Source organism: Acanthisitta chloris, unplaced genomic scaffold (assembly GCF_000695815.1).
Source record: "Acanthisitta chloris isolate BGI_N310 unplaced genomic scaffold, ASM69581v1 scaffold8265, whole genome shotgun sequence".
NCBI lineage: Eukaryota > Metazoa > Chordata > Aves > Passeriformes > Acanthisittidae > Acanthisitta > Acanthisitta chloris.
The window spans coordinates 174,112-195,019 of record NW_008672052.1 but is presented as its reverse complement, the minus strand read 5'-3'; the positions used below and the strand labels follow the sequence as shown (position 1 = coordinate 195,019).

Here is a 20,908-nt window from a genome sequence, read left to right as displayed (position 1 = left end):
ATGTATATATATATGTCTATATATATATATGTCTGCCATATATAAAATGCTTCCCACGAGTACTGCCTCCACTGCCCATCCTTCTTTCCACTGAATATAAGGTGTTGACTAGCTGTTAAGTGGCTGAAGCTGGGAGATGAATCCCATCCAGAGTGTTTAGGGAAGAAATGAGAAACTTGAGGAACTGTAAGCAATCTTCCCCTGCAAATGTTGTGATGGGTACTTGAGAGAGAAGCGAACAGAATTTTTCTTCTGAGAAAGCAGAGCTCTTCTGCTAAAGTAATGCAAAATCTAAATAGATTCAAATCATATTATTATTCCAGCAATAAAAATGCACACAGACTTTGTTGCTAGAGCTCACAGTCACAGACTAGTAACTGTAAAGGATGAAGGAAAGACAGAAAACATACTGTGAAAACACATTATTCTCTGAAAATAAATACTAGAGATTGCCAAGTGTTTCTCCACCTAGCAGCATTAGCTGACTATGTCAAGAACCTGAAAAAGGGAAAAGGAGCCCTCTTGCATCTCCAGGAAGTGGTATATCTTACACAAGAAACTGTAAGGAAGAATACATGAAAATGGTTCTGAGAAATGGCCCTAAAATAGCCTGAGCTTGCCTTCATAGCAGTGGGAGCTGCTGCAGTCAGTAACAAGCATGGAGCAATAGGTAGGGACAAAGAAAAATTGTGAAAATGAGAACAGAAAGGTGGAACTGGACATGGTAGAAAATGATAGACTAATACAGATGGCTCCAGAAAGTGATGTGATCAGGATATCAGATGCAGAAAATTACTTCAGCAGTTTTAAATGCATGATCAGCATGTATATTTTTTCCAGTTGTTTGCTGTTTTTTCACCATATTTTTGATCTTCTCAGAAATTGAATTTTGGACTTGGATGTGTATTTTATTTCTATACTCCCAGAATCTTTGTGCTTTAGTTTCCACGGGTTTAAGAAATAACTCTATACCACCAGTGTCATTATTTTATTGGTGAAACACTCAAGTTCTTTTAATAACAGATGCAAGAGTAAGTTTATTTCTTTTTTTTTGGTTTTTATAGGAAGTATCCATTTGTAATAAAGGACATTGCAAATTTATCTATGACAACTACATATTCACACAATTTTAGTGGGATGCATCTGAATGGCACATGTATTTTTGTACTTAGTGCAGGTTTTCTGAGAAGTCTAAGCTGAAGTTTGTGTGTTTATACGTAAGCTGGAACCATTTTTGTGATCTAGTCCCTACGCAGAAAAGCTTCAGAAAGACAATGTCAGACAAATTATAAAACCCTCAAGCTGTGCAGAATGAAGATAGTGTCTGTGAAGGTTTCCGTATGCATAGGCATGTTTAAAAATACAGTCCTTTGTTGATTTCTTCTCAGTTGTTTTGTTCTTTTTTTTTATTTTTTTCCCTCTGATTGTCACTGTCTGAGTTTCTAGGTTGTAGATTAATGCTTAACACTACCCACTGTGTATTTGTGATTTGCGTTTTGTAATTAAGGGGAACAATGGGAGTCCATTGGGTCTCGTTATATATAATGGTTGGTTTAATTTGTTTCACTTCTATCTTGTTAATTGTAAATTGATCATTAAGATTTGAATTCTAATCTGTCACCAGGGTTGTGAGTATTGAAGCTCGAGCAATGATCCTGGTTTTAATCACTGATGATGAGAAACAAATTTTATAATTTTGGTACATATTGCAGTTCATATATTTTAACACTGTATTTTATGGTGTTATAAATATTGTTAAATGACTTTTAGTGTAGTTTTACTGTTTGGACTATAATGTATAAATTATATTACTGGTTTGGCAACAGTAGGCATCCAACTGTGTGAGTTTAATTGAAGTAAAGAACACATACCCGGCTGAACTATTTTTCTGCATGTTTGGTTGACTGCAGTCATTGCGCTCAATACCAGGAGTGAAATGTTTGCCGAAGGTAGCCATACAAAGATGGGAAACAGTCTGTCTGAAGGTTCAGTCATTAAAATTATATGCAACAATACTGCATCAGCAGAATATGCTTTAGAGCATGCATTTCATTTCTGTAGGAGCAAACAATTGGCTTTAAGAGCAGGAAGAGGCAATGTTTTTAGAAAGCTGCAATGTAAAAGGTAATTTTGGAGGAATAAAGGAAGCACTGCCACCTTAGCATTCAGCTCATCCTAGAAGTATCCTAAGACTGACTTTGAATTATGACTATTTAACATTTGCTGGGTTTTTTGCCTCTAGTATTTGAATATTTTGGAGGAACTTGTTTGGGTTTTTTTTCTAGCAAGGATGGTAGCATAATCTATTACGCATCTAATTATAAGTTTTCATTTTACATTTTCATTTTCATGTGACATTTTAGCTTTGCTCTGTGTGGTTTTGCAATAAGACTGTTTTCATACAGGTCTTTAAAGTCTATCAGATGTCCAAAGCACACAGAGATACATGACTGCATGGCTTGTGGGGCCAGCCTGAGCCTGCAGAAGTGCACCTCCATGCAGAGCTCAGCTCAGATGGCGGCACTCCAAACGTCTGCATGCTTCAGTTTTTTTTGAAGTCCACCACAGCTTATTAGTCATACTGTTGGACCCAGAGTAGCTCTTGTGGAGCGACATTGGCACATCTGTGCTGTGTCCTTTAGTTGTGCTGGATCCATCAGACATACTGCTCAGTGCTTAGATTTTTCTCATTTGCCTCTGTCCCTGGCATTATGAGCAGGCTGTCTCTGAAGTTCAGAACTGTGTGTTTTGACACTTCCCCCCTCTTTCTTCTATCCCTGCTGTGATGCCTTGGGAGCAGGGTGATTTAGAAGCATTTACACAGTACTGGGCCTGCCCTGGCTGGATGGAATTGCTACTTCTAGTATAAATGTGCTATCACATTCAGTACAGTTGATCAGGCTTATTACGATTAAGGTTGGCTTTGTGGTTTGGGGTTTTTTTAACCTAACAGTTTTGAAGTTATTTAAATATCATACAAAATTAACTGTTCTGTCTTAATCTTTGGAAAGTGAGGTGGACGAAAGGCATAGTTAAAGGTGCAGAGGGATTCTTTGGCAAGTGATGATGAAGACTCTTGGTGTGCAGTATTGTACTGGAGCTGGAGTTCTCCCTTCTAATGATAGAGGTTCACATGTGAACCTTTCAACATTGATCTTAATAAGCATTCTGCCCTTAATATGTGCTGTCCTTCAACACTTGAATCCTGGTGGTGAGACATTTAGATACTTGGAAAGGATATTGTGTAAATGTCTTAACCAGAATGAATTTTATTTTTTTTTCTGGGTTCAACTGTAATTGCAAAAGATGTTTTAGGAGAATCAACACTAATAACATGGTTCAAAGCATCAGGCATTTAGAGCTGTATTTTAGAGATTAGAGATTATGCTACTCATGTTGTCAATGAATTCAGTACTTTCTTTTGTTTCATTAATTGTAATTTTTAGAAACATTTTGATTTTGGTTGATTCGTATTTCTTAATCTTTCCAGAAAGACTTCAGGCACCTTCAAATGTGCTGGGTATGAATAAGTCCTTTTAAAACTTTGAGATTTTTGTCACCTGGATAGTTGCTTCTGCTGTTTCCATGACTGAGACAGTCATATAAATACAGGAAAAGAGCAGGATCCCCCAGTGGGGAAACCCTAAAAACATGATAATTTACGGTATTCCTACATGTCAAATGCTGTTGCTGAATTTTGATGGCAAAAAATGGGACACAATATTGAATTTAATCTTTGTTACCACTTGGTTGGGCTTTGTCATGTCAGGTCTCTGTTGAGCTGCTCTGCAGTGGACCTTTGCTTTCATCCACTAGTTGTCTGTCTTACAGTATCAGTAGCAAGTCCAGACTGCATTCACGTTGTGCAATAACAGTTGGTCCAGCTGGCAGTGCTTTGTTAAGGCAGGCATTTAAGTTACTAGTATTTCTGTTACATGGTCAGTGTAAAAATCCGATTTCAGCTACCTTCCTATAGCATCCTGCCCACTGTTACCTACGTTTGATGTGCAAATATATCAGCACAATTCTCTATATTTGTCAGTGATGTTTCTTAATAGAGCTGTAAGTCCCTATCTGAATTCAATTACAGTCTTCGTCCAAAGTTTCTTTTGCTAAGTTCTTTTAGATTCACAGATGATACCATGCATTGTTCTCCATTTAAACATGAAAAAGATTGTTGTCATTTCCAGATTTGACTTGTCAATGTAACAACATGTTTTTGAGGGAGGAGTATTCCTTTCCCCCTGCACTTTGTTGTGTTTTTCGGAATGTCAGTTGTTGTTGCATTCTGTAACAGCCAGGAAGGTAAAGTATCTTTTTGCTGTAACTGCAGCATATTTAAGTTTATGATTTAAAGATATATCTGAAGCTTTTTAACCTCAAGATCTGGAGTGGCAGATGCCGTAAATCAGATTTGCTTGCTTTTGATTCGTACTTTCTGATGGTATAGCAGATTCTGACATGTTCTCATTAACCTTTTCCAAAGAGTTAAAACTGTACAAGTGCATAATGTATATTTTATCACAATTTAATCTGAGGTCTTTTCCTGATATTAAGAAGCAGCTCATGCCTGTTTCTCCGTGGACTGATGGTTAGAGATGTAGCAAGTAGCAGTCCCAGGTCATTCATGGATCTGGTGTCTCTGCTCACCCGTGAAGAATAAGAATTGCTTAGAAGTGACTAATTTTCTTAAAGGCTGTGCTGAGTTTTATGTAGATTACTATGTGCCTGTATGATTTGTCCCTCGCTTCCTAAAGTTTTATTGATTTTCATCTTAATGTGGCTTTGGTTTTTTTGGGGGGGGTTAGGTGATTATTTTTGTGGGGTTTTGTTGTTGTTTTCTTTAAAATGTGTAATATTATTTTGGGCATATGACGTTAATAAAGTTTCTAAACAAGTACTGCTATTGACAATTCAACCTGTGCAGTGGAGGAAAGGTTGAAGAAGTTTTTAGCAGCCTTTTTTTAAACTAGATGTTAGCTTTTACTAATAAAGAAGTTGAAATGTGTTTTCAAAATGCTAGCCAAATTCTTGCTTAACAAGTATGAATTTACATTTATTGATCTTATTTAACATCAACACATAATGCCAAATGACATGCCTGTTTAAATTAGGCTGAAATTAGCTTAGCCAACCTATGACTGAGTGATTGCCATTGGCATACTTACCAGATACCCTTCAGCATCGTATTCTTTTGTCTTTAAGATATCTGAAACAGCGTTTTGTTTCTGTGAGTTCTAGTAATAGCCTGTTTATGCATTGCATGTACATGTTGGAAATCTTATAAATGCTGAAGCCACATATTGATGGCACACTGCGGGATGAAATCTGACAACATCCATCATCGCTTTGTTTTACTTCTGTAGATCTGAAGTCAACCAGCTTAGTCGGGAAAAAGAGTATCTTCATGGCAGATTGGAGAAGATGCAGAAACGGAATGATGAATTGAACCAACAGTGTATCCAGCATGGGAGAATGCATGAGAGGATGAAGTCAAGGTAGGAGGTCCTGTTAATCTGTCAGTATGCGATATGCTCTACTGTACCAGTTGTGTTGTGTAAACATAAAAATGACACTAGGTTGTGTGAGAGTAATATTCTTTCCTCATGAAAATGACCATCCCTTCCCCCTCCCCAACCATTCTGTCAAGTTTTTTTATAACATCTTTTGCTTGTGCCATTTTGTATAAATAAAAGGAAAGCTTGAACAACATAGTCTTCCAAAGAATTTAAGCCTAGTACATATGTGTGTGGGCTGCTTCGGCTGTTCTCTGCTCTAACTTGGATGAATAGTCTTACCATATTAGAAAAAAGGGGGGGGGCTGTGGAGAGGAAGGAGAGAGGAGGTTATTCAGTGACAGGAATGTAGAGTACAGATGTGGATACCATTATGGCATGTAATAGTTGCATTTTTTGGGTTTACCATCATTTAACTTGTATAAAGAGCCAAATCTTACTGAAGATCTTAGTAACTAGAAAACTAACAGCTCCCAGGCACCACTGGCCTTTAGCGGGGCGGGGAGCAGCTGCAGCAAGACTAGTATGAAATATTTCCACCAATATCAATTAACTGTTCTGGCCAGTGTGTGCAGACTGATAATGTCTTGTGCTGTGATACGGAGTATGTGCTCTTAAAGGTCACTGTGGAGACTTTTCCTTTTGGTTTCCATATAGTTCGTCTATGCTCTCTTGTTCCATTTTCCACTCTACATTCAGCGGGGAGCAGCTGCAGCAAGACTAGTATGAAATATTTCCACCAATATCAATTAACTGTTCTGGCCAGTGTGTGCAGACTGATAATGTCTTGTGCTGTGATACGGAGTATGTGCTCTTAAAGGTCACTGTGGAGACTTTTCCTTTTGGTTTCCATATAGTTCGTCTATGCTCTCTTGTTCCATTTTCCACTCTACATTCAGTGTAACAGGCACTGGAAGAAGCTTAGGCATGCTTGTGGAAGTTGAGGATGAAGCAGGGAGATGGCTGAGAGGCAACTCAGCAAATGCAATCAGCCAGGCTACCTCCTGTCACTGCTAAAAGGTGAAATGCAGTTTAACTTCATTTGGACTAGATGGTCCTGACTGGAGAAAATTCTGTTTGCTTTTTTGGTCACTGACCACTTGATAGGAACAGAGCTTGCATGTGTTAAAGCATTCAGTCCTGTATGCTCATTTTTTTAAAGTACTGATGTTTTAATTTTATTTTTTTTCTGCCATCTCTTTATTCTCTGTCCATGTAAGCTTGTTTCTTGCAAGCACTTTATGCATTAATTTCAGTCATCCAGACCCCTTGTTTCCTCTTCCTTTTCAGATTTCTGTCTGTACCTCATCCTGTTCTTCTGTAACCCAGATTGTCATCATCATTATAATCATCATTATAGCTCAGAGAACAAAGAAATTCAAAACGCTACTGTATCTGTATGACCACATAATCTTTCCATTTATCTCACCTTCCTTTTGGTTTCTTTACTTGTGGTGGATTCTTACTGTATGGAGGACTGAGGACTCAGGGTTACTTGCAGGAGAAAAAAATAAATACTCCCCCACACACACCTTTTTCCTCCTAGCTGTTCTTCTGTAGAATGATTAGTATGTAGAATTATTAATCTGAATTTAAGACTGATTTGTAAGTTTTTAGGAGAACCTTTCCTCCGTCAGAACCAAATAAAATAGTTCTGCTGGAAAATGTTGCTCATTCTCTGCTGCAGCAGCAATGCTTATACACTAGAAAAGACTGAAAGCATTAATCCAGAACAGAAAAGTGTTTTGAAAGCAGAGTGGTCACGCTGCAGGCAATGCCTTACCTTCTGCTGCTGTTTTGCTGACAACAAGGAGAGAAAACAGGACAGTAATGGCATTTGTCTTATTTAATATTTTAGAATATGTATACATGGCAGAGATTATTGGTTGCTTGAAACATGAACAGTATGCTTTACCAGCATTTTAACAGGGGACTCTTCTAACATATTTTTAATTGTGATCTTGCACTATATGCATTTAAAATCCAGGTAATAAGTGACAGCACTGATACAATAAACTTTTTAAAAAATCAGTGAATCTAATTTTAATTTCTGTGTGAAAATTGTAATAGATTTTCAGTATTAGTTCCCAAATGCAATAAATTTGTTATGAAATACTCAGATTTAGGTGAAGAAAAGCAGGAAGTATAACTACTACAACAAATAAATCTCCCAGTTCCTTATATTGATGTTGAAGGACTTCCACCAAATAAAAATAGTAGTTTTTCTGTTCTGATTTTGAAAATAGAGATCTATGTTATTTACTAAAAACAGAACTAATAATAATAATAATGTATTTTTGTCCCAGATTGTCATCCATTGCTTAGATACTAATAATCACAGCAAAGTACTATTAAAGATCATGACTTTTTAACACATTTCCCCTTTGTATGCAGCTACATATAGCAGTGGGCTTTTTGCAACACAGTCTTGCAAAGTGGATTCTTACCTGATTTTCTAGTTGCTGTTTTTCTAGCTTTCTACAGAAATTTTCTTGTATCAAAATGATTTTGGCTCAAGTTGGGACCTCACATTTGCATTTGAATAATGAGGAATTTGTTTAAGAAAAATCTCCTTCAATATTTGTGTTCTTCAAGGGGAATATGACAGATCCTGATTTAACTATTTTGTGGAAGAAGCAGGATCTAATTGACTAGTCAGGATTTCTTTTGGAGCAAGTGTTTTGGCAATTGTAGCAGCTGCATTCCTGAAAGTGTACAAGGTAAATCTTTCTCTGCCTCCCTACCTTTCTGTGTGAATACATGTGGTAAATGAATGTAGTCCAAAATTATAAAAGCAAATTTTTTTAAAAAAAGATTCATTTAAATTGCAGTCATTAAAGAGGAATTGAATTGGCCTTTTCAATGTAATGCAAATCTCCAGCCCTTTCAGTGTGTTTTTCTCAGTGAAAAATGGCATTCGAAGAAGTAGGTGTCCATCTTAGTGATACAGTTGTCACATGCTTCTGAGGCAAACTTGAATTGAAAGATATATGGTTTGCAGGACTAGAGTGACATGTTAAGTGTGCAGTGAGCTTGTGAAGAGATGTCCATTTAATGTTTTTAATCTAACAACACTGTGGATCTTTGCTTTAGATACATGTATGGGGCTTTTTACATTAGGTTGGGTTTTTTTATTGCTTTGATAGAGATTTTTTCAGCTATCCACTTTTATCATTTTGGACAATCATTTGTTTAGTTAAGTAGGTCATCTCAAAAGTCTTCATTAATGTGCCACTGAAAGTGAGTAGGTCAACATGTATGACTCGATGGATCTGAATCTTGGAGAAATAAAGTCTTGTCTGTTATATAGCAAAAAGTCCATTGGTATAAATTTTCAACCTCAAAAGAAATTGTATTATGACATTCCTCAAATTCCCATTATTAGATGTGTGTTTATAGTAGAAATTAGCGGGTAGCAGAAAGTACAGGATTTCTTATAAGGCAGCTGTAAGGATAGAAATTTGCCAAGAAGAAAAATAATATGTAGCAAAAATAAAAGGTTTCTGGTTGTTTTTTTGCCCGTGCTCCACTCCACAAAAAGTGAATAGATTACAGAGGACAAAAATTCCAGCCCAAATTAATTGGGTAACTGTGCATAAAGTTGGTTCATTCTCTCATTAATTTTTTCAAACTGAATTCGAGGGCATGTGTTTTCACCTCTGTATTTAGACCACTTCTGTAAATGCTGATACACTTTCTCACAGGCTCTTTTCTCTTCCAATTTGGGGAGCAAGAAGACAAGAATCTGCCTAGATCTATTATCATTGAAACATATTTATGAATAAGTATTATTTGCCCAAGCTGCTATGGGTCAGGATTTCATCAGGCTATTTAAGCTGTCACTGAACTTAGTTAGCCACTCTTGTAGTTACAAGGTTCAATTATGGCTTTACTTGCATCTATTATTCTCTTAAAGCAAGCATTTGATTTTAAATCACCTGTTTAGAGAATTCCTTCAGTGAACAGCCAGTGTCTAAAATGGGAAGCATTTAATTAAAGATAGCTTAGCTCTTTTCCATGTACATTTCCTATTAAAGACCCAGGTGATATGTGGAAATACAGCAAATACGGAGTAGAATCTTCAAGCAGGAGAAGAAAATCCGAGGCAATTTTTTTCCTTTTTTCAATATGAGCCAGCCATGCCTTTACTTTTTACCAAACAGCTAAAAGGAGAAAAAAAAAAAAAAGGTCTTTGAGCAGTAGTTTATATGAATTGCAAGGCTCTTTTGAAATCTTTTTAATAGAACATAAATTTAGAAGCTTCTAATGAGATTTTTCCAAACATTTTCTGAACTAAGTTCAGCATATGGAATTTGAGGCTATGAATTTTCTCTGTTTTGGTGATTAGAGTTGGTATTGCTGTTACTTTTGCTGCAATGTGTGTGTTCACTGTCCAATCTGTATAACACTAATAATACATTTTATGCAAATTTCTATGGTGCTTTTTGTTGTGGTAGCTTTTTGGGGGTGGCACTGTTAGATGTATTTCGACTGTAATTTTGCTAGCTAAAGTTAAAAAAGAAGAGCCTACAGGACTGGCAGTTTGGGGCAGATGTGTGTCTATTCCTCAGGCATCAGTGGTTGTAAGTTAACTATAAAAATGTTACAGCCATCTGTGTAACAAGACGGCAGAGATCTGCTCTCGCCTGTTACTATAAATAAGAAGGAGATTTGTTTGACTTCATAGACATTGGATTTATAAAGACTATACGTGTCAAATTGGAACTATGTGCCATGTTGCTGAGATATGTCTGCAGCCAACTACCTGGGGTGTCTTCCCCTTCAGACATTCTAGTGTAGTGCAGCAACTGTGCAGTAATGTCTGTATAGCACAACATGTGACAAATTATATTTGTTTTCTACCTATGGGGAAATGTATGATTCTTACAGATAAGCTTATCTGGAAGAGTGGCTAAAATGGATTCTTAAATGGACCACTCAAAGAGTGAAAATGCAGTATTCAGTTTGACAAGGATTTTAAAGGCTTTTTCCCACCATTAAATTTATTTTTTGTTTTATTGCTAAGTGATAGTGTATGCAAGATCATGTATGCCTGAGAAAACACATTCCTGTGAGCATTAGAGACAGAGAGAATACACCAGCATTTTCAAGCAACCGATACGTAAAATCACAATAGCTGGTTTGCTGTCACTATTACACTTCTGAATAGAGATTTTTGGATTTCTTGGCAAATCTTCAGTAGAACAATTGATAAAAATTATTTTTTGATAACTGGAGCAATCAAGTTGCATTTGAAATTTGACACTTTCGGCTCAAGCTCTAGTTCTTTGTGTGTGTGTGTTTTTTCAAGAAATAATGATGAATGGAAGAACTCAGGTTTGGTCATGACCTGAAAGACCTTTGAGTTTTTTACCAGTTCAGTTCATTCTCAGTTGAATGCATTGTCTGCCTTATTCTACTGGTAGATTAGTAGGGTTTTTTTATGTAATAGTGAGGCAGTTGTTACTATATTTTTACTAGACTACTCTGTTTTTTAAATGCAATTATAGAATTAAAATGCATTATATTGTGTCTTCTTAGTTTAAGACATATTAAATTTTATATTGAAAGTAGAGATTAACAACTGTAGTGTCTATAACATCTTTGATATTAAAGATATAAAGGTATTCACAGTATGCTGCACCTTTTCCTGAGCATCATTACCATACCCACATCTCTGGTGTGGTTTTGCTGTAAGGGGATGGCTGTAACAATTGGAGACATAAAATTGTTTGTACAGCCTTTCATGCAAGGACTTTGTAAAAACCTTTTTGGCCACTGTGTCAGCATTGAAGTCCAGACAGGCTAAACTCTCAGCTTTGTCCAGAATTTGGGGGTGTCACTATTACTTTACTCTTTTATTACTGTTTAATAGACTCACCTTTTAGGCTGAGAAATGTATACTCCAGAGAAGTGCTATTGGGAAGTAATGAGCAACTGATATATGTGTACATACACACAAATGTAAATATATATATGTTCCAAATCTTGTCAGAGTCTGGAAGTGTATTTGGCTTTTGTTTAATGTTGAGGTGTTTGCACACTGTTCAAATGCTCTCAAACAAAAACTGGATGTTCAAAATCTCTCTCTCTTCCTCTGCAGTTCACTACTTGTCTATTTACTATATATCTGTTGAACTATTTTTTCTCCTTCTCACTTGAAATATATGTCTATATATAGTGTGTATATAAGTACATATATTATTTGTGCTTCTGTATGCATAATATTCCCATTCTAAATAATAAGTTTTATAAGATTATGTAAGAGTCTCAAATACTGTTTTTAAATATTTATTCCCCAGCTACTTAAAGCATAAATTTTCTTAGTTGATAATGTATACCAAGAGTGAAATACAGGGTTTTCAGAAAATGCTGCAAAATAGTGTGCAAATAAGTCCTTAGCCTTAAGAAGCAAATGACAGCAGAGGGAAGTATCACATCCAATTTTCAGAAAGATATTTAGGGAACTTAATGTTCTGTAAGATGTATTCTAGGTCACCAAGTACGGTGTTCCCCTGTTGCTAAGTGTGCATATATAAAATATACGTACATATATATAGTTTATATACATATATATTCCTATGAGAATGCATTGAGCTCCTTTGTAAAACTCATTAGGCCTTACTGCTCCAGTTTAGACAACTGTTCCACTACCACTGATCGTGTCATTGGGATCCTTCCTTTTTTTGGTCAGAATAAATTTTTGTTTGGCTTGTACCTAGTTGCTTCTGAGCCGAGATTGGGGCAAGTATTTTGTTCAAAAGAGTCTGCATGGGTAATGCAAATAATTATAGACAATGGATGTATCTGTTTCATCCGGATTATAAGTAAAGCCTTCTTTTATTCTTCTTTTTGCAATAAGCTCTTCATCACCCTCAGTGTACTCATTGTTGATATTTTTTGAATATGGGCAATCAAAACTACAGGGTTTTGGATGAGGACATTTGAATATATGGAATTAATGTATTTACTGGAAATTCCTTCACTAATGATCCTACAGTCATGTTTGCCTCTTTGACAGCTGCAGCAAGAAGTGCATCCAGGACTTGTTCCTCCCCAGTAAATTCAAGTTTTCAGCAGAGAATTTTGGTGTGAACTGAGAATGCATTAAGTACTTAGTGTAAGACTTTGTACTATAAAATTTCATCCCATGTCTGCTGTTCTAATCTTCTGAGTCATCTGTTTCTTTCTGTGCAGTATCCCAGACCTTCTCTAAGCTGATGACATCTCTTAAATTTATCAGCCCACTCCCACCTTTTTGTGCTGAGTCATAATTCAAAATATTCAAAAATCTGTTTAAACGAGAAGAAATTCACTTAGAATTCTTCCTCCCCTTCAATTGTTCCTGTTGATTGTGCTCTTTGTTTTAGTCAGTTGCTTGTCAACAACAGCTTAGTTCAGGATTGCTGATGGGGCATGATATTTAATGTTTTGCTGAAGTTAACGTAGGTAAGATTTATTGCATTTTCTTTATCCAAAAAATGAGCTGTCAACGAATTTAGGATTGATGTGACTGAATCTGCTTGGTCTGACTTGTTTCAATTTCTCAGGTTCTGTTTACCTTTATGTCCTTATATATTCTTTTTCTTTCAGAATTTGTTGTAGGCTTTTTCATGCATTTCAGGTCAGGTTAATGGACCGATAATTTTTTTAATTGCCTTCCCATAAGGATTAGTTAATGCTGCATTTGGTTTATTTGCATAACAGTATAGGCAATGTGAGGAAGAAGGTGTAGAGGTAAAGTGACAATGTCTGTCTTCCCTTTGCACATCAAGGCTGTTGGCCACCAGAGTGTCATTGTTTTAGAAACTGGAGAATAAGATCCACAAAAGTGATAACATTCAATGTCTCAAAGAAAAGCAAGGTGGAAAAATAGCCAGGTTTGCTTGCTTCTGTGTTGAACAGCTATTGACACTCTGACTAACACCCCTTCTGCTAAGAGTCTGGTAATTGTCCACTTCTGAGAGTATCCTCTACTCTACTGCTTTGATGTATTCTTCCTTCTCCAAAACTGACATGGGGATAGTTCTTGTTCATGCCATCATGAACTGAGTCAAAGCCTTCAGCTCACTAATAGTAAGCTTGTGTTCATGTCTACCAGGAATGTAAAAAGCCCTGAAATATGTGTGACATAAACCACCACAACATAAGGTTCCAGGCTGTTCTTGTTACTTTCTGTTGTCAGCACAGTTGTTGGTTTTCAAATTTAAATGTTAATTTAGCATTAACGAAGCATTCTTGATTCCTCTATAATGGAGGTGCATAAAGGTGATGTCTTTGCCAGCTCAGCCCAGGCTCTCCTTGATTTGGCAAGATCTAGAAACTCTTGGCCCCATGCAGATCATAACACTGACACTGACAAAGATATGCATCATTGGGCAGAAGAGTACCCGTGGTGTTCCAGTGAAGCCCCATTTTATTCTTCTACAATTGCTACAAACCTGCAACTGTTTTAATTTTGGTTGGGAATTGCTGCTGATGGTGATATATTATTGTATTAATCCACCAATTACCCCTTTACCACCATCATATCTTCTTTGAAACACACTGCCTGTAGTGCCTGGTGTAGTAGTGCCTCTGGTCCATGGTAATAGTCATGGTCCAGTCTGCCTCGCCACTTTCCCTAGAGACTTGAAATAAAAAGTGAGCAAATTAGGCCAATATACTCATTCACTGACTCTGCATAAAAAACACAGTCATTTAATGGCAAGAAATAGCACCAGCGAGTGTGTCACTCATGGTCATTCAAATCTAAAGTTCGTTTAAATTATCTGCTAAAAGGTACCCAGAGCTACAGAATAAAGAGTTCTACCCAGGGTAGTAGCCTTTTCAATGTAGTATAAGTTCTGGAGGACAGTCCTCCCTATGCTCCTCTTAGAAGTATACACCCTTTAACAATCTTTAGCCAGTCTTGATTTTTTTTTTTTTGGGCCACCTAAAAAATTAAACTGTTCAAGTCCCTGACTATTATACTCGCCTTGTTTTCTTTCTTCCATATCATGTTTCATCTGTATTTTTTACATTCATTTTCCTGTACTGTATTTCTGTGATATCCTTGTGATCTGTCAGAACAATAAAAAAAAACCAAAGCCATTTTCAGATAGCCACTGTGAGACTAACACTATGCAATAGTTCAGCAGCAATTATCTAGTTGGGATATTTAAAAGTAATTGGGAACTTCCTATTGAGCCTTAAGTGAACTCCCAATCATAGTAAAATCTGACTATTAACCTATTTGGCAAATTACTTTAAGCAGTAGCAGATTTCCTTCCAGTTTTGATCTCTGTGCCTAACTCTGAGAATTTCCGACTAAGGCTATTTAAACCCCTCTATTCCCATATAGTGGGGAACTGAAAATGAAGACAGATGAATAACATTTAGAGAGCTTTACAAGTGTGTCATGAAAATTTACCAGCTCTGTAACAAAATCTATGCACCTGCCTCCTTTCAAGGTTGTTGTTGTAAGACAGGGAGACCCAAACTAATGATAATTTATGTTTTTAATATAAGAAGTGAGTAGAGTTTTGCAAGGTTATTGGAAGGCTGCCTTTTCCTTATAACTTTCAGTGTCTTGATTGCTTCTGCAGGGTCCAGTCCTGCTTCTAGGGAAGTTCATCTAACTGTGGATGCTTTCATTTTCCATATATAAATCTAACCTGTTCTTAAATTTGAGTGTTTAACCTTGATGTGTCTTGTGCCAGTAGTTCCATAACCAATGTTGCACTTGAAGGTGGGGTATGTTGCCATAATGCTTTTTGTTTTCCATCTTGCAAACTAGTTGGAATTGCTTAGTTTATGCATTATGAGATTGAAGACCTACTTTTCTACTGGTTTTGTGCTCTAAAACACAGATAGAACCTTCTTTTGCCTATTTCTTGTCCAACTTAGAACTATTGTTTTCTTCCAGAGCTCCAGTCATATTCATTATCATTTTCTGAGTACGCTCTAAAAAAATTGCCATCCTAAAAAAATTTAATGCTACCAAGGAATTGTGTTTGTTGTGCTTGTGACAGTGCTAATTGGTAGTAGTCTAATAGTAACAGTCATTGGGCTGGTTTCTGGAAATGCAATCTTAAGTATGTTCTCCTTCAAATGCTAATTGTACAAGTCGTAGTGAAATAGAGATTGTGGAAGTGGCTACAAGGAAGAATGATATGTTAAGACCTACTTAGCATCTGTATTTCTAGGGTACTCAAGACAGTGTTGTGTGTGCTCAAGACTTCTCAGTTTGGTTCTGAAATAAAGTAGTGATGATGGAAAATATGAAAGAAATAGAAAAGGATAATAATAATATTATGTGTTTAGTTTGTTCTTTGTGAACCATAAATTCATGTAGGGAGGGAAAGTTTTTCCAAGTTTTTTCACCTTAGAGAGCCACATTCCACCTTTAATTGTATATATGGAAATATATCCTTGTCCCAAATATATCTCTGTATTACTTGGGCCTTCATCCTGAATGGTCTTTAGAATTCTGATTTGATTCATATCAAGGTTGCTAAATACTTCCAGGTCTCCAGTTTCAAAAGGTTGTCTCAGTGGCATGGCTGAAATGACAGTAAACTTTTCTCTGCTTATGTAAAGTGGTATAATCTTTTTGAGTGCTACACTAGCACTTCCCACACTACCAGGATATAGCCTTAGTTTTAGCTATGTGACTAGCATGTAGTCAAAAACAACTTTCAGGTTTTTGGGTTGGTTTGTTGGGCTTTTTTTCTTATTGCTTGGATCATATTTGAGTAGCTGCTCTTTCTTTTATATGTATTAAAAAATACATACGTGTGTGTATATATATATGTACACTCACAGTTTCAAAACAAAAAAAGGCTCCTCTGTAAATTGACACCAGACATGGACAATTGCACAGAATAAATGTTTGGAAACATGTGACTTAAAAGCACTTTTACTTTTATCGTTGTGAAGGCTGTCACAATACTTGTGCTTCTCAAATAAGTTTTATGAATAAAAGGGATAAACAAGCTGAGCAGAGGCATATGTATCGTTGGGAAGGGGCTTTCATAGGCTGGGTAGAAATGGAATTTATTCACTGATTTTCTGTAAGGTTAACCCACATCAATAAAATCCACAGGAAATGTGTCTAGCATTTTGTCCTTTTTAAATTTCCATTTTTAATAGCAAGAAGACACTCCAGGCAGTGCATTTCTGAGGGATTATTACATTTCTCGGGTGGCTGAAGTCACTCACCCTTCAGCCTTGTGCCTCGCGACACACCCGAGGCGAGCAATAATCCCCAGCAAGGCACTGCCTGTCTTATCTTATTGCTTAATTATTATACCTATTTAATGCTGCTTAGAACATTGTCAGCTGTTGAGAAAAGGTAATTATCACTAGTCAAATGAAAAACACTTTTTTGGCTGCCTTACGGATACACATTTTACTGGTACCTTGATACATAATGAAGCCTGATAGCAAAACTTTTGCTTGTCTCTTCTTCAAGCCACAGCTGTTTCCCTGCTAAATTCATCCCATCTGTCTCCCCTTCCGTAAGGCTGTAGGCAGTATAGCATAAGTACAGAAGCAGTTCAGTGCTATTTTGGATAAACATAGCTGAAATTTGAATCTTTGCCATTTGCAATGCACACATTTTGTTTTACTGCTGTAAAGAGAGCTGTCAAAATAAAAACTACATGGATAATTTACTGAAATGCAGTCAAATAAAGGGATGATCAAAGGGAAAAAAATGAAGATATAATATAGGGTCACTGTAACGTTCGTGGTGTATTCTGAACAATTTAATTGTTGACCTCTTGACATTGCTGGGTGCAGAAAAATTGGTAGTGAATAACGAAAGCAGAAACCACTGAATTAGAATGGAACGTGAAGAAGTTCAAATTTCATGTCAAAAAGAGTAATTGTAGCAGGCAATTATTTGTGACGGTGCCCTGTTGAACTATTTGACCAAGGTATAGTTCTTCGCTCCTTTTATAAGGAGTGTATAATTATGTAAGATAACAAGCTTGAAAATTAAATCCATCACTTCTGTATGTGACACGGTCTCTGAAACTGAAAGGACACCATAATGATCACGAGGGGGCAACAGTCATTACACCCTTTTTTACTCTTTACAGTTTTGATTGGCATGGAAAAAGATATATTAAAGCTGAGTACAGTCGTCTTCATTGAGTTTGCTGTTCTAAAATGGGTTGATGGTTAGTTAAGTTACCCAAAGCTTGTATTTGAAATTCCAGACTTTCTGGAACAGAAGGTTCAAATGCTGGTAAGGTTGGCTTGGCTTGAGTAAATTGAGTACTGTGCAACATACAATATTTGAGAATCTTTCAGGCAAAATCCTTTTGAAAAAAGTCCTCTGTGCTGAAGTGTTAAAAATCCTATGGCGCATCTAGTAAGAGAAGGGCTTTGACCACTACTACATCTTGCATATATTTTCCTTTCAGTGTGTTGTTGTGTGTTATGTGGTCCATCTCAGAGAAAGATTATGCTTGGTAAGTGCTTATAAGCACTTGTAGAAGAATGTTGGAAGCTCTTTTTAGGTTAACCCTGATGTGTATTTGGGATGGTTCCATGTTCGATGGAAGCTAATTCTTGAAGGCAAATTTGCTTCCTAATTTGTATTGTGTCATAAAAAACGTGAACAAAGCCATGTTTGTCCTAACCTAGAAGATACTCTTGTTGACAAAGAAGACAATGAAATGATCTCAATATAAAATTGAACTAAATGTTATGAGCATGAAGTTCCTTTGGGAAAAAGCACTTTGTGGCACTACTGCTGAAATAGTGATTTCAGTGTTCTGTATTGAGATAGAGAAGGGGAACAAGGATGTTCAGTCATTACAAGGCTGTTTTCAAGCTGTATCAAAAGAAACAAAGACTTGTAATATTACTAAGAAAGGTGCAGCTACGTGAAATCTTACACACAGTGGTTTTCATTAAATATATGTAAAATCGATGGTCTGTGGAAAGAATCAAGACTGTATTACTCCTTCATATTTGCAGGAATATTGGAATTTCTCTGTCTTTATAGGTGCTAAATTGAAATATATTTAAAGGTTGTAAAATATTATTTTTAGTTTTGTTCCATAATATGAATATAAATCAGGATGTTATAATCTGTGAGACTGAATGTTGGTATTTAGCTCTCCTCTGACTGATCCAGGAGCTGGTAACACAGCTACTGCACCAGAACTAGGGCCCTCATTTTTCAGTTTAAATGAAGAAAGGCTCCATTACTTTTTCAAGGAAGCCCAGTTCTTCAAGGACTCTACCATGTGTAACAACATCTCCCCCTTTGCCTCCCTCTGAGCATGACTGAAAGAGGAGTCACATGTTGTGGTAAACATCCAGGTTCTAGGATCACCTTGGTGCATCTGCTTTTATGGTAAATATATTGTGATAATTCTTTAAAGTTCTAATAATAAGTCTGAGCTTATATTTTAAAAATAGTGCCTATGACTTGGTCACTGTGTAAATCGCTTGCAGTAAAAAGAGAACATCTAACACTTGATGGAACATGTGCATGTACCAACATAATGTTTCAAGAAACTTAAGCTGTTTTACCACCACCACTCTCCAGACGGAGAGATTTACTTTTGTGTTTTGTTATGTATTGGAAATGGTTAGCCCATGTTAGAGTCATTCAGGTAGCTGCTGTAAGTTCAAGTGGGAGGCCTGTACCCTCATGCATAACAATTTTGACAGATTCACTGCATTTTTTCCAAACATGATTCCAAAACTGCAACTGGCTAAAGAAAATTAGATATTTACAAAGGGTTACACAATTGAGATTTTTGGGATAGAGACGTGGACAACACCAAGAGCAAAACAAGTTCTAGTGACTGTCTTTGCCATGTGCAAAGTATTAAGAAAGCTGTGAATATTATGCTTTTCACATATTTATTACCCTTTATTTTTGCAGTCCAGAGCACCTTACCATAAGTACATGCATTTGTCAATAATGTGATCAAAACCCCAAGATTGTATGAATTCCAGGTGATCCTTCATCTACAGTGTTGTGTGTGCTCCCACTGTTGGGACTGTTTATGGATCATGTAAGGGGACTTTTTCAAATCTAGCACTTCAAGTACTTAGTTGGTTTTGTCTGGCCATCATCTTTTCACTTACACCCAACTCAACATGAGCTGACAGTACGTGCTAGCAGCCCAGAGAGCCAGCCAAATTCTGGGCTGCATCAAAAGGAGTGTGGCCAACAGGTCAAAGAAGGTGATTCTCCCCCTCTGCTCTTGTGAGGCCCCACCTGGAGTACTGCCTACAGTTCTGGTATCCCCAGCATAAAAAGGGTATAGAACTGTTGGAGCAAGTCCAGAGGAGGGTCATGAAGTGGGCAGTACGTGCTAGCAGCCCAGAGAGCCAGCCAAATTCTGGGCTGCATCAAAAGGAGTGTGGCCAACAGGTCAAAGAAGGTGATTCTCCCCCTCTGCTCTTGTGAGGCCCCACCTGGAGTACTGCCTACAGTTCTGGTATCCCCAGCATAAAAAGGGTATAGAACTGTTGGAGCAAGTCCAGAGGAGGGTCATGAAGTGGGTAAGAGGATTGGAGCACCTATGAAGAGAAGACAGGTTTGGAATTTGAGGCTGTTCAGCCTGGAGAAGAGATGTTTGCGTGGAGACCTCATAGTAGCCTTTCAGTATCTGAAGGGGCTACAGGAGAGCCAGAGAGGGACACTGTTAGGAGCTGCAGTGATAGGACAAGGGGCAATGGGTACAGGCTGAAGGAGGGGAAATTTATATTAGAAATTAGGAAAAGGTTTTTTACTGTGAGGGTGGTGAGACACTGACACAGGTTGCCCAGGGAGGGAGAGGTAGTGGATGCCCCAACCCTGGCAGTGTTCAAAACCAGGTTGGATTGGGCCTTGAGCCACCTGGTCTAGTGAGAGGTGAGGGGGGGATGGGTCTAGATCATCTCTAAGGTCCATTCAACCCCTTAACAGTCTGTGAATTTTTTTTCTGCTTAAGAGTTTTTAGGTCAGACAGAAGGCTCTGTGTTCACACTCATTCGATGTGCAGGTTAGTGTAAGGACAAAAGGAAAAGAAAGAATGAGTCAGAGGGATCACGTACTAACAGACAAAAAATCCCTTAAGTAATGTGGATGAAAAAAACTTAAAAGAAGAAAAAGACTTCTTTCTGTTATTTTCCCTTTGCCTTTTCATGCTTTTCTTAGTTTAAGGTAATTTTAGGTGTTCGCTTCTACATGTGGAAGGAATGTTTTCTGCTAAAAATGTTCTGAAGATTTCTGAATCTTCTAAAAAAAAATGGTTTTGAATCTAGACAGTGTACAAAAATCTCTTCTTGTTCAAAAATTTTCATGCAATCTACTTGTTTGCTCAGTTGCTTTTCAAGTTATGTGATCAGAACTGAAAGCCAGTGCAATTTTTACTGAATATTATTATTTTCACTCT

At 37.0% G+C, this 20,908-nt stretch overlaps 1 protein-coding gene across 1 annotated transcript in view; it reads left to right on the top strand.

Annotated features, from left to right (window-relative positions):
- Positions 1-5,366: 5,366 nt before the first annotated feature.
- LOC103801924 (serologically defined colon cancer antigen 8-like) overlaps positions 5,367-20,908 on the top strand; it is a gene marked incomplete at its 5' end in the record, with an annotated part of 36,309 nt that continues 20,767 nt past the window's right edge. Inside the window, one exon of the mRNA XM_009074362.1 lies at positions 5,367-5,498. Within this exon, the coding sequence (XP_009072610.1) occupies positions 5,367-5,498 (132 nt within the window). The remainder of the gene's footprint in view (positions 5,499-20,908) is intronic.